General features: G+C 45.4%; 1 protein-coding gene across 1 annotated transcript in view; it reads right to left on the reverse strand.

Moving 5' to 3' along the window:
• Positions 1–17,118, reverse strand: part of LOC124280940 (centrosomal protein of 95 kDa-like) — a 30,407-nt gene that overhangs the window by 10,719 nt on the left and 2,570 nt on the right. Inside the window, 9 exon segments of the mRNA XM_046716946.1 lie at positions 484–690; positions 1,575–1,740; positions 2,598–2,772; positions 8,857–8,951; positions 9,467–9,628; positions 9,901–9,974; positions 10,221–10,368; positions 11,149–11,370; positions 16,473–16,595. Of these exon segments, the coding sequence (XP_046572902.1) occupies positions 484–690; positions 1,575–1,740; positions 2,598–2,772; positions 8,857–8,951; positions 9,467–9,628; positions 9,901–9,974; positions 10,221–10,368; positions 11,149–11,370; positions 16,473–16,595 (1,372 nt within the window).

Raw genomic sequence — 17,118 nt, forward strand, 5'->3', positions numbered from 1 at the left:
CAAATATCTGTCAACATACACCATGATTGCCATACAGTATAAGTTGTTCACTGGTCACGAGGGGTGCATGGGTTGATGTACCCTCGATGATGTTTGTTTATGTTCGAAGGGCAAGGGAGCCCTTTTTATCAAACGTATTTATATTTATCTTACAACACCTTAATGTTAATTTTGAATTGTTTGAAGCACGGGTACAAATCTTTTTTGTAGCCATTGCTAGATTTTGCTGAGAAGAAAAACAGATTTAGAGTTATCTCCCTTCCATCGATTTGCATTCGCAAAACATCGGTAATTTCTGTACATCATACGTGATTCAATGTTATTTGAGATAAAGAATTACTACCACGAACGAAGAGTTGCCATTGACAGCGGGGTACATTGAAATGTTACTCGCTTGTAAGCGGGGTACATTGAAAATAATAGAAGAGCACTCAGCCAATCAGAAAGCGACATTTATGTGTGAGGTAAGATAAACATACATACCCATAGCCAAGTTTCCTGGATGTGGGATAGTCTCGCACCAAGTCTCTATCTAGGGGTGTCCTGTAGTCGGTGAGGGCATCTCGCTCCAAATTCGATCTGATGGGGCTGGTTCGGACAGCGGCACGGACATACGCTGCTGTCTGTGACACCAGACTATGGAGATCTGTATAGGATGAGGCTAGACCCTTGGCCGCTAGAGGACGAGAACTGGAATGGAAAGTATCAATGTGTCCATATTACAAAAGAATGGTTTGAGATACTTCTTACACAACAGTGTTTCTTATCCCTGAAAAATGTAGTGCCTAAACAAGGTTAAGGGATGAGCTAGCTCGGGGTCAGTCATCAACAAAGGGGCAGCTGCAGGGTCAAGCCCAAGTCAAGCTGCAGCCTCAAAGCACTTGATGCCTGCGATATCCTTGAGGGGAGAGGCGTTACAAGGTTGATACAGGAGGCAGTAGGGGCTATGTTGAGATTGATGTCCTCACCTAGACAGGGACTGAAGGCAGAACAATTGACCCCTAGTCAGAGAAAGAACAACTTGTTGTGCAGGTTGGTACAAAAACGTGCAGAAGTTGAGTTAAAAAAAAGTGAGTGAGTTAAAAGTTTACATCGCATCAGCAATTTTACAGCCACATAGCTATGAAAACAAGGTAATCATTTTAAAGTAAAAAAAGGGCAAGCATGGTCAACCCTTGCTGTCAAGGCACATTAATATTTAACGACAGGAATGAAAGCAAGCTGAACCACGGTAGCACAGTATGTGAATAATCAGACAAACCATGGTCAGCCATGCTGTTGGGGTTACTGTGCCACAGATGCAGCTGGGAGGAAGTCTTAGCTTCTCATGTATAATCATACTGACAGCTGTTGGAGTTACTGTGCCAGATGCAGCTGGGAGGAAGTCTTAGCTTTTCATGTATAATCATATTGACAGCTGTTGGGGTCACCAAACATGGGAAATGGGAGACATTTCTACCCTTGAATCCTAAATGGATTGAATCTTATGACTAAACGCTATAACCATAAACTTCTCATACGATGTATTTACATGACAAATGTTGAAGTAATAACCAATGGCATATTGTCCTGACCTATGTGTTCCAGCAGTAGCTGTTGTAGATGTAGTTTTGGTTGCACCTGATGTTGCCCTGCCATGTGTTTGCTGGTCAGAGTACTCCACAGGTCCAACTGTTGCCCTGAGTCGATCTTTCTCTGGTGTCTGGTGCCTACTTGGCAGGGGAGCTGATGCTGAGAAATCTACATAGAGAGGAATATGTGTAACAGCTGACATCTTGCTTTACAAAGACAATGATTCAAGTGACTGTCAAACACTAAGGTAACAAATACAATATTTCGGATTAAACATTTTTAATGTAATATGTACTTCAGTAAGAAAGAGTAATTCCAAACATAACATTTATCACAATTGACCAGGTTCTAAGAGGGATTATGTATTGATGTCAGATACTACCAGATACTACCAGATGCAGAACAGCCTGAAGTTATTGAGTGAAGAGTGAGTGAGGGAGTAAGGTTTTACTCAGCTTTCAACAATATTCCAGCAATAACATGATGACGGACACTAGAAATGGGCTTCACATATTGTACCCATGTGAGGGAAAAACAACCCAGGTTTTCGGTGACAAACAGATGCTTTAACCACCAGGCTGCCCCACCACCAAACAAACAGAATAGATAAAGTCATCCATAAAAATACAGACTTTCTGCTACAGAAAATATACACTTGGCCACGATATTCCAGCTATATGATGGTGGTCTGTTATGAATTAAGTCTGGACCAGACAATCCAGTGATTGATATTGTGAACATTGATCCATGCCATCCTGGATATGATGAGATACAATTAATAAAGCAACCGAGTGTGACTGGGGACAAATTCTAACCTAGATTCCCAACTCCATGGTATTCATTTAGCTACCAAATCAATATTATCTGCTATTACGCAAAAACCTGGGTTTATTTCTAGAGACAAGACATATTTTCAGCCAAGGAGTACACAAGCTTATACTTCAGAATAACACATAGAAAGGACACAGCACAGACCATAAAGCAACAAGAAAAGACAAGACAAAAACAAGACATGTTAAGCACACCTGACACACAAGATGGGTAATGATGGTACAAATGATGGGTGATGGTGCGATGCTGAGTCACAGTACCACTGGATTTATCTTTAGAAGCCTCTGCAGTTGTGCTGGGGCCATCTTGTCTCCTCTTGGGACGCTCCCCAAGGTGGTCGAAGGTGGATGCAATGTCAGCATGGGGCTTCTGTGGATCAACAGAAGCACTCAAAAAGTGAGTGAGTGAGTGAGTTTAGTTTTACGCCGCACTCAGCAATATTCCAGCTATATGGTGGCGGTCTGTAAATAATCGAGTCTGGACCAGACAATCCAGTGATCAAGAGCATGAGCATCGATCTGCGCAATTGGGAACCAATGACATGTGTCAACCAAGTCAGCGAGCCTGACCACCCGATCCTGTTAGTCGCCTTTTACGACAAGCATAGTCGCCTTTTGTGGCAAGCATGGGTTTGCCAGGAGAATATAGAACTAAATCAACCATAAATTTATACAAACCTGTAGAGGTTATGAATTCGTTGAAGAAAGTCCTCCTTGGGGTACATGTAAGCATTAAAATGTCCATTTTAAATCCTACGACAGTTGTAACTATATTTTTCAATAAAATATGTACAAAACAAAAAACTTGTTTTGTCTTGTGAGACCACCCCTACAGGGCCCCACCGGACCCCCTACAGCCAAGAGCAGGTAGCTCTTGCCGTCTACCTTGTACCTCACTTTTCATGCTGAACGTATCAGACAGAATGAGGGGAGGCGGGTGGCCGTACCCCAAGGAGGACTTTCTTCAAAGAATTCATAACCTCTACAGGTTTGTATAATTCTTTTTCAGAAGAAGTCCTCCTTGGGGTACATATCAGCATAAGACAGACCCCCAAAGATATTTGAGATGGGAGTGGCATTCTGTCTGGCAACAACTAAACCCGTGGTGGAGTGAAATCTGCAACTGATACTGGGAATAGAAAAACACACTTACCGAGCCACCTGACCGCTGATGTCAATCAGGTGGGGCGTGGCTAGGAAGGAAATAGAGAGCCCAAGCTTATACGTCAATTGGCTCAAATCAATTATGAATAATAACTCCAACCCCAACCATTACAGTGGAAAGGAATGTATGGGGACATGCGAAACAACTCCCAACCTTAATAACCCCAACCAGAGAAGTGTGGCGAGGAGAGGTATAAGGGTAGGGAAAGCGTAGAAAGCATACTAAAAGCCAATAACCCAGGAGTCGAAAGCTAATAAGTACTGCAAAATAATGCTAAAAGTGCACCCTCCTGTTTGGAAGAGGGCTTGCCGGGACCTCGATAAAACCCAGAGAAATTCTTAGCCCTCGCTAAAAAGTTTGAGGAAATCGAGCGCAGTACAAGCGCCATGCATTATGCAGTGAAAACAGGATAAAACACCCCAAAACACTCTCGGCATGAGGTAGGTAAGTGTAAATCACCATCACCCAAAGTGCTGATTAACACAGACTCCCAAACACCGAAGTCTCGGGGAAGAGGAAAAACTGTTAGCGTGCAAAAATCATCTGAATAGCGAAAAGTGTAGCCGAACATGTGTTGGCTTACTATTACACTAACCTGGTCACGTGACATGCGGCTCAAAGAGAGGCATACCAAACAGTGCCCTGTGGGTTCAGACCCAATTCCGTCATAAGGCGGAATAATAGCATATGACTGGTTAAAGCGTTCAAAACCGGCCCCCGCTTCTCTCTTTTAAGTGAAGAGGACGGCGTATGTATGTACACCCAAACCCGACCCAACCCGAAGGGTGGTAAGGCTAATAATGATGTAGTGATATGAACCATATCGACCTTGAACACAGAACCGATACCAATGACCAGTTTCTAACTTGGTCAGGGTGGCAGGACACTCTCCACTGGAGAGAACCGAAAGACCAAACCGAGCACGATCCTTACAATGCGTGTCAAGTCGGTAATGGCGATGAAGGTGTTCTGCGGCTCCAAAGAGCGACAGAACCGATCTCTTCATTGAGCAGTGCCGCTGTGTATTGCCAACAAAGCAGCATCCGCCCTACCCAGTCTGCCTACAACCCTTCAGGGAAGGTAAACCTTAGCATTGTAACCGAACAATTACGGAAACAAGCCAGCGAGATAAAGTTCGCTTGCTAGCAGACTCCCCAGTCTTCCCCGCCACCAAACAGAATACATGGGTACCCATCACGGATCCCTTTAGTTCGATTCGTTATAGTCACTCAACGGGTGAGCAATCGAAAAGATCGGTCCCGGTGTGGAAGGCTGGGTAAAGGGTGGAAGTTCGATATGAGCAGTCGAAGCAATATCGAACTGAGAGTGGTAGGTATCCGGGAGGCGAATATGGACATGATCAGTATAAAATACTGTCAGTGTCAGGTCAGTGGGTATCTCATGGATGTACCCAACCCTTCTACCAGAGCTCACCACCACAAGAAAAGCCGTCTTCCCGTCAACAAGTGAAATGAGAGAGACGATATACTTGAAAAGTCAGGGCCAGACAGCCAATTGGCATTTTAAGGTGGGCTGGGTCGCCATGAGGCGGTCGAACCCTGTTTATGCCAGCTGGCAATGGCTATGCGAGAGGATGCTGCCTAGGCAGACCAACATCAAGCGAGGTGTGAAGCGTGGAAATAGCCATGGAGTACCGGGGAATGGTGGAGGTCATAAGGCTCTTAAACAAAAGCGAGGTTATAGTAACTCCAATATCCGAACTAAATCCGCAGAATAGGGATTATGAAATCCCCTATCTGCACACCAGTCGCCCCACCTATCAACACACTGAAGCGGGTGTCAATCCCGCCTCAAAACCAGAATTGTGTCTGCAACAGCTGCAGGAATTCCGCGTGTCTGGGTGTTAGACCCGACAGAGGTCAAGCCAGACTAGTGAATCCGAGGATTCAGATGTGGTGCCCGTTCAGAGTGAGAATGTCTGGCTGAAAGGTAATTGAATCCCAGCGTGCGGGATCGAACACCAACCTGACTGCTGTCAATTCCAGCACATTGATGTGCAGGTTGTGACCGTCATCAAGAGACCGCAGGTCACCCAGAACATCTCCCTAACCCTGGGAGGGATGTATCTGGCTGGATTGAACAGCGGTGTCTCCAGGGGCCCCCAGAGAGAGCCTCACGCGTCTGTCCATCTGACTGCGTGAGGTTGACAATCCGCCCAGTTTCGTAAGAGTGACCAACACTGATCGTGAGGTTCCCAGACTAAACAGTTATTCTAAAACCACAATGAGCCAGTCGCCTAGGTGCGGGTGACAACACCGGCACTCGCGATCTGGCTATCTGGGCTGTAATAAACCTCAATTTGGTGAACATCCTTGGCGCCGTAATGTAGCCTAAGGGGAGCAAACAAAACTGGTAGCGGCGTCCATCAAAAGAAGGAACAAGAAATCTTGAAATCAGGTCGATTGAACGTCGGTACAATATCTCGAGGTCTGGATGTGCCAGATGACAGATGAGATCACCGGCGTGGTGTCTCCATCTTGAAGGACCGTACCTCTATTAACTTGTTCAGCTCTCAGATGAGAATGGGTATGAACATTCCGTTCTTAATGGCAACAAGGAAATAAATGGAGTCAAGCCCCACATTTCCTGACCATTGGAAACCACCTGATGGTTTGCCTTCCTGAGACTGAATCTCAGCACGGAGTATTTTAAGCCGTCTCCTGGGAAGCCGACACTGGTGTGTGTCACACTTCTATCAGGGTTTGTAGCAGAATACAGTAAACCCCTGCAGTCGGCAACATAATGTTTGCCTGTGCCTGGGCACCTGAGGATTAACGAGAAGAGAAGATCGACAGACTTCCCGGCCGAATAGGCCCATAACCGCACTCATCATTTGGCTGGCACATGTACAATGCAGTCCTAGCCAGATGAGAGTTGACCTGTCAGAGCCCAGAGTCACCAATGATTTTCCCCTTTCCACCAGCTCCCTCAGCAGAGCTGAGAGATGCGCCAAGTGGAGCATACAGCGTTGAGCTGTTAAGGGGAAAGAACGGCAGACTGACACGGTAGAGTGTGAGGGCCTTGCTGGAAGCAGGCTTCCCTCAGGAAGAGAACTCCAACGGTTCGGGTATTTGACTTGGACAACACCTGAGGCAACACAGCCGCGATTCTATCTCACACCTGCCTCAGGGACTAACCTACTCAGTGTTAATTAAGTTCAAAGTAGCAAAAGAGCTGAAGCTCAATTTGACTTGTCCACTGTATGAGCCTGAACCCCGTTCCAAGGCACATGGGAGAAGCCTGATAAATCAAGGTATCCCAAGCACTCAGACAGACCTCCGAGCCTCGGTGTCGACACACCGGGTGACCGAGGTGGTCAAAGGCGTCGATAGTCATCAGGGCCCAGACCTGAACTACCGGCGCGCGGGGAATCTGCGCCCTACCAGTGCCGAAGCCGGTCGGTGCTATTCCACGAGGTTCAGAGCATCCAGCGGAGCCGAAGCTCGGCGGTTCTAGACCGAACCCCGATCCCAAGACGCGTAGGAGTAGCCTTATAAATCAGGGTCCCCAGTACTCTCAAAAGCGCACTGAGCATATACTCAAAGATAGCCTATAGTGCTATATAAATACCCATACATACATATATATATATATACATACTTGGGTTGGCGGTTCGAGTTCGAACATACATCCAAACACCTGAGAGTAGCCTGACAATGCAGGGTTCCCCTGGTGTACGAGGTGCACCTCGGTACGAGGTGATCAGTAGCTCCGTACATTAAGCGGCCACATACGATAGACATCAGGCGAGACCTACTAATAGCACGGGGGATCTGCTCGATACATATACGAACCCACCAGTCGGGTGTAGCCTGGCAATGCAGGGTTCCCCCGGGTAGACCTCTGGCGTCAACATCGGGCACTATCAGACCTAGGCCTGGGCGTTGATAGACATCAGGCCGAGACTTGAGCTTCTCGGCCGGGGATCGGCAGCTCTGTCACACTCAACAGCCTCACAAAGGGTGATAGACATCAGGCCAGGAGACCTAGGAGCTGACCGGCAGCTCTGTCACACTCAACAGCCTCAGATAGACATCAGGCCAAGAAGCCGCACGGGGGTCGGTGCTAGTCCCCAGGTTCAGAGCATCCCCGAGCCGAAGATCGGTCCGATCATCCCCGGGAGGTCGGACCCTTCCTGGAACCAGAGCTTGGGGTCGGGACCTCCCCCAATTGATGCGCCGTTGCAATCTCTACCGTAGACTGGGTACCCAGTCTCCTCTCGGAGTCTGGAAACCACGTCTGAGATAAGAGAAGTCACCCGGCGATCTTAAGCTGCTGCTATAAGAAACATAACACAACATAATGTAACAGGAATATTGACGCAAGGGTGCTTTTATGAACATACTTGATCGTCGTGAGCGTCCTCGGCTAAGCACCGGAGGCACACCTTATGACCATCCTGTGGCGGTAGTGTGCACGGCACAACGCACAGGGCTTAAACTGCAACAAACAGAACCATGCCAGTGTTACTAGCAGGAACTGTGAAGCAGCAAACATATAAACACAAGTAAATAGCAATAAATAAAACGCACGGGCGATATTTAAATGCTACAAGCTACAGCCATTTAAATACTAAACATACAATGCAAAGCAGAAAAAGGCTAGCCGCACCTGCGTGCGACTGACCACAAATTAGCTGAAAATCAAAATTAGAGAATTTAGGCATGCCTGAACCATATAATATGCAAATTATAATATATAAACTTCCTACACAAGCTACCAAGAACATGTAGCAAAGGAAACCACGATCACGCGGTCTGCCATTTTGCCTGCCACAAGGCTGGAAAACAGAGAACCCATGACAAAGTTACAACAAAAGATGAATGACAATATCATCATATGAAGTCCATCTAACGCCCGTGCGTAAAGAAAGGAACCATACATACAGATTGAGACTCTTTTACACTCATCGTATCGGTAGGAGAGCAAACTCGAAACGAACACCACACACGTCTATTCAACAGAACGACAGCATGAAAAGTGAGGTACGAGGTAGACAGCGAGAGTTACCTGCTCTTGGCTGTAGGGGGTCTGGTGGGGCCCTGTAGGGGTGGTCTCACAAGACAAAACGAGTTTTTTGTTTTGTACATATTTTATTGAAAAATATAGTTACAACTGTCGTAGGATTTGAAATGGACATTTTAATGCTTATATGTACCCCAAGGAGGACTTCTTCTGGAAAAGAATCATAGTCCCTTAAAGATAAATCTCAGGGAAGCAAGAACTCATAGAGGAATTGCCTTTCATCTTGAAAACATGATGACTTACAGGATAAGGCTGGAGCAATGGTCCATCTGTATCATCAAGACGCTGTTGTATTCTGTGTGCATCTTGCACAAGCTCTTCAGTTGAATCAAGTCGGCCTAAATAATGAGCACATCAATACAAATTTGTTGAATGTCATTCATTGTAAAATGATTGCTAAACTTCCTCATTATAACAAATACTAACTGAAAATGCTGAAAGAAAACCTTTCTTCACTACAACACCAGACATTCTTTATACTTTGAATGGAATCAACATGATACTGATCTATTCCTTGTTTGGTCAGCATTCTTGAAATTTCACACAATATTATGGCGAACAACTTTTGTTTATTGTACAGAGTTATGTTTCAGAGTCGATTATTACACCATTTATATTGACTTTTACCTTGATAATGTACTGAAACAAAGCTCCAAGCAATAAACAAGAAGTTGTAATCCATAAAGTTGTATGCTTCGTGATCTATGACTGGCTAACACAAAGTTTCAACATTCTTACCATGTTTATTGCAGATTTGATATTCACAATTAATATCCTCACATGTTTACTTCACTTGTGATATGACTGACTGATCCAGTTTATAAAAAACATACTCCCACCCCTGTTTACTGACCTGGTGATACCCATGTGTTTTCCTTGATGTGGGTGGGAGGCGGAGACAGCCTGCGTGATGAGGCTCCATGTTGAAGGTTCAGCTCCTGACTCCGTAGCAGTAAATTGTTTGCTCTCTCTAGAAGGTCAGAGGTTTTGTCATACAGCTTCTTAGACATTGCCCCTGCCAAGAGAATACTTAACACTGTAACTCTTTTAGTTATAATCATGTGCCTTCATTCACAAAGAACACGTGCGACACAGTGTAAGGATTCAATGCTATGCATTTACTCTCTGGAGATGTCACACAATTACATGAAAATGATGCATTTAGTGTAAAACTATCATAGTTATATATTCAAGAAGACATAGCAAACAAATATGGCAAAAGGTGCCAGTTGGTCAATCATGCCTGTGGAGTATTCTTTGATAAGATTCATGGCTCTATATTCTCACCTTTACTATGTGCAAGGAGAGGTATAGGAGATCCTGTCGGAATGGAAGCAACCTCATCATCAGTTGGGGAGTGTCTGAAGAGTTGACATGAACAGTGTACACAAACATTGGATTCATCTTCCATTACTCATCACTATTTCCTGACTATCGAGCATCATGATCAAAACAGATACATGATGAAATAACATCCAACATTTGCACAAGGTTACTTGTACTAAAATACTTGCAGCTGTTTTAATCTTTTTTATACGACTGAATTGTCAATTGATGTTTATCAAAACTATAAAGATTACTCTTGTAATTTCATGACAGTCCTTTACCTTGTATATAGGTCTGTTATTTTTGCTGGTTTATCTGTGTGTGTTGCTCCTTGTGTGAGCCGAGACGGTCGATCCCACCTCACTTCACGACTTGACAACTCATCAGTCACATCATGGGACGGCACAAAGAGACCAGAATTCCGAGTATCTGACAAACGTTACACACGTCTCAGACATAATGTAAAGGGGCACTAATTATGTCGGTTACAGTTACACAATTGTCTAAAATATACAAAATGAGCTAAAATGCTAATAGTATCAGTGAACAAGGTGAGGTGAGGTGAATTTGGGTTTAACATTGTGCTTGAGAATATTTCCCTCATATGACGACGTGCATGCGTGTGTGTGTGTATGTGTGGCTGCTTGTACTAGCCCAGACTTAAGCTGGTTTTATAGTGCTAGCCCACTGAGATACCATGCTGCAGTGAAGCATGAATACCCCACTCAGACACATTATACTGACTCGAGCCGACCAGTCCTTGTTGTACCCATTAATGCCGAGCGCCAGGCAGGGACCAACATGTACCATATTTTAACGTGTTTTGGTATGACTCGGTCGGGGATCGAACCCGCAACCTTACGCTCTCCAGGCGGACGCTCTAACCACTACACCACAGAGGCGGTCAGTGAACAAGGACATATACATGATATAAATATAGTAGACATGTTAAAGGGGAATGATCTTGTGCTGATATGCAGTCCGAATGTAGATGTTATTAGTCCTATGTATGAAACTGAGACACTGCATCTGTGTAGTCATGGTAACCATTAACAGTTAAAAGTATTCATGAAAAATACTTAACATCCTCAGAGAAACAAAGTGGTGTTTGAGTGACCTCAACCAAAGTTGCTAGCACATAAATAAAAGTCAGTGTCTTAACAGTTTTGATCAGTGACTAAGGTGAGTGGGGAGGATAACAGTATTTACCATCTAGGTCAGTGGAGAAGTCGCTGTCTATTTTGTTGAGGATGATGTCAGCCAGCATGGCAATGATCTCCAGGAGATTCTGTATGACAACTGCATCCCCCTCCACGATGCTGCGCCCACGGATGTGCGACAGTGAGGTGTGGAGGTTGGCAGCCAGCTGATCAATGATGACCTGACAGTTGTGGGTCTCATCTTCTTGAGTGATGGGGCTGGCGATAAGCCCTATGGAAAAAGTAATCACGTATAATACAGGATAAACTGTTCGATGCTGACAATTTTAAGAACTTTCAGCTCGAGATGTTTTACCAAACCTGTAGATGTTTTCAATTCTTTGAAGAGAATCTTCCTTGGGGTTCATATATGCCAGGGGTTCATATACGGCCAGCCAGGTACAACCCTATCCCCAAATCATCATTCCTTCTGCTGACGATACACATCAGTGAACAGAATAGCGGGGAGGTGGGAGGTCCTACCCCAAGGAAACTTCTCTTCAAAGAATTGAAATACTCTACAAGTTTGTTAGATTATGTCAAGAGGTGTGTATAGAGAGAGATCTGCCTTCACCAATTTCAGGGAACTTGTTGCCATATGCATAAACACAAACAACCAAAGGCACCAGTACTCCCAAGAGACCAAGTCTTGAAGAAATATTGAACGGGAGGAGGGAAATTCTGTTAGCACTGCGGACGACGGACAAAACCATTTTAATATGCAAAAAGATAAAAAACATAGCCGAACGAGCGGTATATCACCTTGACACTTACCTGGTCACGTGACGTGCGGCTCAAAGAGAGGCATACCAGGAGGTGACTGTAAGGGAGGTTTCAGACACATTTCCAATCTCAATTGTGTTAAGCAGAGAACGCAAAATAGCCTTCAAATATCACCCCTCACTCTTGTAAATAAAGAGAACATAAGGGATGCACATACAGTCAGATCCAACCAACCCCAATAGGGTGGTAAGGTTATGAGATCGTAGTGTCATGAGCCTTCAATTGGAATGTCAATAACACCCAATGCCAATGACGAGACTCACTCGGTCAGGGTGGCAGGACACTGCCCACTGAAGAGAACTGAGTGACCAAACCGAGCACGATCCTTAGAATGCGTGTCGAGTTGGTAGTGGCGAATGAAGGCGATCGGCCTGCTCCAAATAGCGATGGAACAGATCTCTTCAATGGGCATTGCTGCGGCAAATGCTGTCGAAGTAGCAACCGCCCTTACAGAATGAGTATTCAACCCCACAGGGGGAAGCTTACCTTTAGCAACATAAGCCGCACAAATAACAGACACGAGCCAACATGAAATTGTTTGTTTACAGTGATGTAAACATCACAGCAGCAAAACAACTGGGTACTTGTACAGATATCCTGTGTTCGTTTGATATAGACCTTGAGGGTCTGGTGGACATCCAACAGGTGAGCACTCGCAAGAGCGGTCCCCAATGTCGAAGCTTGGTAAGAGTTAGGAAGTTCGATAGGAGATGTCACCTGGAAAGCATGATCGATCTTAGGGCAGTAACTACCCAGGAGGTGAATACTGACACGATCAGCATGAAAATACATCAGTGCTGGGTCGGCGGACATCACATGAATATCCCCGACTCTTCTACCGGAGGTCACCGTCACAAGAAAAGCCCTGTTTTCCATGTCAACAACTGAATGGAAATAGCTGATAGATGTTAGAAAGCAGGACCGGACAGCCAATCGAGAATGATTGACAAATCCCAAGGTAGTCTGGTTAGCCTAAGAGCAGGTCGAACCTGATCCACGCCAACTAAGAAGTGCTGCAGAAGAGGGTGCTGCCTCAGAAGAGCACCATCGACAGGGGTGTGAAACGAGGAAATAGCTGTGGAGTATCCACGAATGGTTGAGGCTACCAAACCCTCTTCCAAACGGGATTGAAGGAACTCCAAAACCCAGACTAAATCCACAGAAAAGGGATCTGCAATCCCCCTATCAGCACACCAGCGTGCATACACGGTCCACCTATCCTCATATTGAATATTTGTCAAATCCTGCCCCCGAAGCCAGAATTGTGTCTGCAACTGCAGGAGGAATTCCGTGTGCCTGGAGGTTAGGCCTGACAGAGGCCAGAATCTGTGGATTCAGGTGTGGCGAGCCATTCTGAGTGAGAACGTCCGGCTGTATAGGTAATAGAACAGGAGGCTGAGCCAGAAACCTGAGAATCACCAGAAACCAGCTCTGCGACGGCCAAAGAGGTGCCTGTAGCACAAGTAGATGAGCTGGCTGGGTGGACAGCTGGGATACCCTGTCCGTCCAATCCAGCAGGCAGGCGTCCGAAGCCTCTGGTCCGGTATATGAGAGAATAACACTGATATCTGAATTGTCCTGCCAGACACGAACAGATCCACCTTGAACGACCCATACAACTGGGAAATAACCCTGAATATTCTCTGATCAAGCATCCACTCGTGCGGGCATGTTTTCAAACCCAGGGAGATATACCGGGATCAACTGACAGTCGTACCTGTCGCACCAGAGTAGGAACTCCCACGTCTCCTGAAGGATTGCTTGAGACACTGTGCCGACTTGCTTCAGGACGTATTTCATAGCTGTGCAGTTGTCTAACTGCAGACACACCACCTGGCCCTACACATGCTCCTTGAAGCTCTCAAATACCAACCTGACTGCTCTCAATTCTAACACATTGATGTGAAGTAGTGCTTTGGACTCACACCAGCGTCCGGAAGCTGACAGACTGCCCACAACACACACCCAGCGGGTGATGGATGTATTTGTTTGAACAGAGAGAGCCAGTGCCAGGAGTACCAATGGCATCCTCCTGGAGAGATTCCCGGCATCTGTCCACCACTGAAGGTGAGGAGACAACCACTCGTGAACTACGAGAGACTTCTTGAGATCCTCTGAGGGAGCCCACATGCTCTCCAAAGCTTGCTGTATAGGGCGCATCCTCAACTGTGCCCCCCACACCACATCGACGGTTGTCGCCATAAGACTCAGCAAATGGAGCCACGTTCATGCTGGGGCCTGGGGACATGAGGGGAATGAAGACACCATCTCCCGTACACGCATGACACAGTCAGGCGATAGGGATACCATACTCTCGTGAGTGGTGAATCAGGACCCTAAGAAAACCAGATCCTGGGAGGGTACCAGGTCGTATTTCTTAAGGTTCACAATCCATCCCAGCCGTACTAGAATATCTAGCACCACATGCGTAGAATCTAGACTCGCTGGTTGAGTCAGTGCTCGCAGCAACCAGTCTTCCAGGTAAGGGTGACAACACCTTCCTTGCTCCGAGCTATTTGCTTTGGCACCACCATAAGTTTGGTGAACACCCTTGGAGCAGTGGATATATGCCGAAGGGGAACACCCGAAACTGATAACAAACCCTGTTGTAAGAGAACCAGAGGTAACTCTTGAATGAGGGGTGTATCGGTACATGAAGATACGAATCCTTTAGGTTGATTGACGTGAGAAAATTGATGGGCTGAACTGAGGAGATCACTGAGCGAAGTGTCTGCATCTTGAAGGATGGAACCTCTATCGTGCGATTTAACCCCTTGAGGTTGAGAATGGGGTGGAAGCCACTGTCCTTCTTGGGTACGAGAAGTATGTGGAGTACATGCCCAGGTGTTTTTGTCCATGGGTACACGCTCTATGGCAGACTTTCCAGCAGAGCCGGAACTTCATCCATGAGAATCTACGCCGAACCGTATGGTGGAAAGCACCCCAGGATTGGACGTCACCCGTCCCATTCTGTAAGAAACAGAAACGACCACCCACAGGGGCGTCTGGTATAAGTGCATGGGTCTCCTCGTGCCACACATGAGGCAGAGACAAACCTACCGGGGCAACCAGCAGCCCAAGCAGGAGGTCGGGCAACCAGCACCACTCTGCCCTTTGCCTCTACCCTTGGCACTATGGCTCCTCTTCCTGCTCTTGCCTAATGGTCACAACCAACCGGAAGAGTGGGGCCTAGGCAGCGCCCCAGAAGAGGAGCTCGCCGTGGGAGTGCAGGTGCGAAGGATAGCAGAAGGAAAGATGATTTGGGAATAGGGTTGTACCTGGCTGGCCGCGCATGTGTGGTAAGGGAGGTAATCCCACGTGGTGGGGGCCATATAACAAATAAAGAAGACTTTTTATTTTGTACAATATTTTTATTAAAACGTTGTTGCAACTGTCACAGGACATTTTCAGTGGCAGAAAATGCATATATGTACCCCAAGGAAGATCTTTTCTAAACAAGAGTCATAAGAAGATGACATATCCCCCCGGCCCCCACATCTTTGAAAGAACAAATCATCTGACAGTTACTTGAAGTCCAGCTTGATCTTACACTAAGTGCAAATCGTTTCCATGGAAACCAAGAAAATAATAAATCACAAAAATCTGTAAATAGCAAAAGGCACCACTTTAGGTTCTGTTTGATATATCTACCAAGTTTTGCAGAAAAATACTGAACGGTTTCCGACTAAGTTATGCTGCCGAAACGAAAGGCACCCTTCAAGATCTGCCCCTCCCTTTAAGACTAAGTCCAAAACGTTTCCATGGAAACTGAGAAAACAAAAATGCAAAAAAACTGTAAATAGCAAAAGGCTCCACCTTAGGTTCTGTTTGATATATCTACAATTTTAGGTGAAAAATATCGAATGGTCTTGGAGTTATGCTGTGGAACAAAATGATTATGGACGGATGAACGGACGGACAGACAGACGGATGAGGCGACGACTATATCCCCCCGCATTACATGCCGGGGGGATAAAAAGAATGGTAAATCTCATTTATCACAAATATCTACCATCTAAAAATCTGACTAACGCTGTTAAAAGAATCATACTGTATCACACTGTCATTAGTGTTACTTAGCATCTAGTGTAATTTCAAGAATTTTCAATCACTCTTCCATACATTCCTTTCAGGATGGGGCGGGGTAGCCTAGTGGTTAAAGTGTTGGCCCGTCACGCCGAAGACCCGGGTTCGAATACCCACATGGGTACAATGTGTGAAGCCCATTTCTGGTGTCCCCCACCGTGATATTGCTGGAATATTGCTAAAAGCGGCGTAAAACCAAACTCAGTCAGGCAGTCCTTTCAGGACAAAAGTAAATAACTTCTATAATAAACAGAGTTATTGAGTAAATATTGCTTAACTCTGTATCAGCAAATTTAAAGTGAATAAGAAACAGATGTTAGTACTCACTTAGTACATGACTCAAGTACACTTGTTTTTCAACTGATTTTTTTTTTCTTTCACCTATAGAATTTCACTCCTGTCACGGAAACCATCATATCATGAATAGATTTGGTTTATAAAGTTGGGACCAGACAGTAAAATTACCTTGGGGTGTTTCTGCAAGGAAGCCTGTGAACAGATCAACCACGACTGTTGAAGTAATGTCTTCCACACACCTAACTACTCTTGAACTGTTGCACTGCCTCAGCAGCCTGTTGGCAAGAGACACTGAAAAAGGAAACATTCTGTCAGGTGATCAGCTTTCCAACCAGAAACATACATAATGAACAAAGTCAGATAATTTATATGTGTACCTTCAGTCAAGCATACAACAACAAGTTGCTTCTTACACCATATATATTGTTATAAGGCAGAGAAAGTTAATGTTCAACAATGATATAATTGTGTTTGAAAACAATTAGTTGTCAAGAAAGTATTACTATCTAATCTAAACAGTGGTGTTGAAGTTACTGCTTTTGGAATGTGCTGTAACCTGGAATCTTCTCAAAACATCTGTAGACTAATCCAGCACAGCATGGAACCCTCTGGAGTGAGTGAGTTTAGTTTTACACCACACTCAGCAATATTACAGCTATATGGTGGTGGTCTGTAAAAAATCAAGTCTGGACCAGACAATCCAGTGACCAACATCATGAGCATTGATCTACGCAATTGGGATATGATAACATGTGTCAACCAAGTCAGCGAGACTGACCACCCGATCCCGTTAGTCGCCTCTTACGACAAGCAT

Source organism: Haliotis rubra, unplaced genomic scaffold (genome assembly GCF_003918875.1).
Source record: "Haliotis rubra isolate DU_JTF1 unplaced genomic scaffold, ASM391887v1 Scf276, whole genome shotgun sequence".
Lineage (NCBI taxonomy): Eukaryota > Metazoa > Mollusca > Gastropoda > Lepetellida > Haliotidae > Haliotis > Haliotis rubra.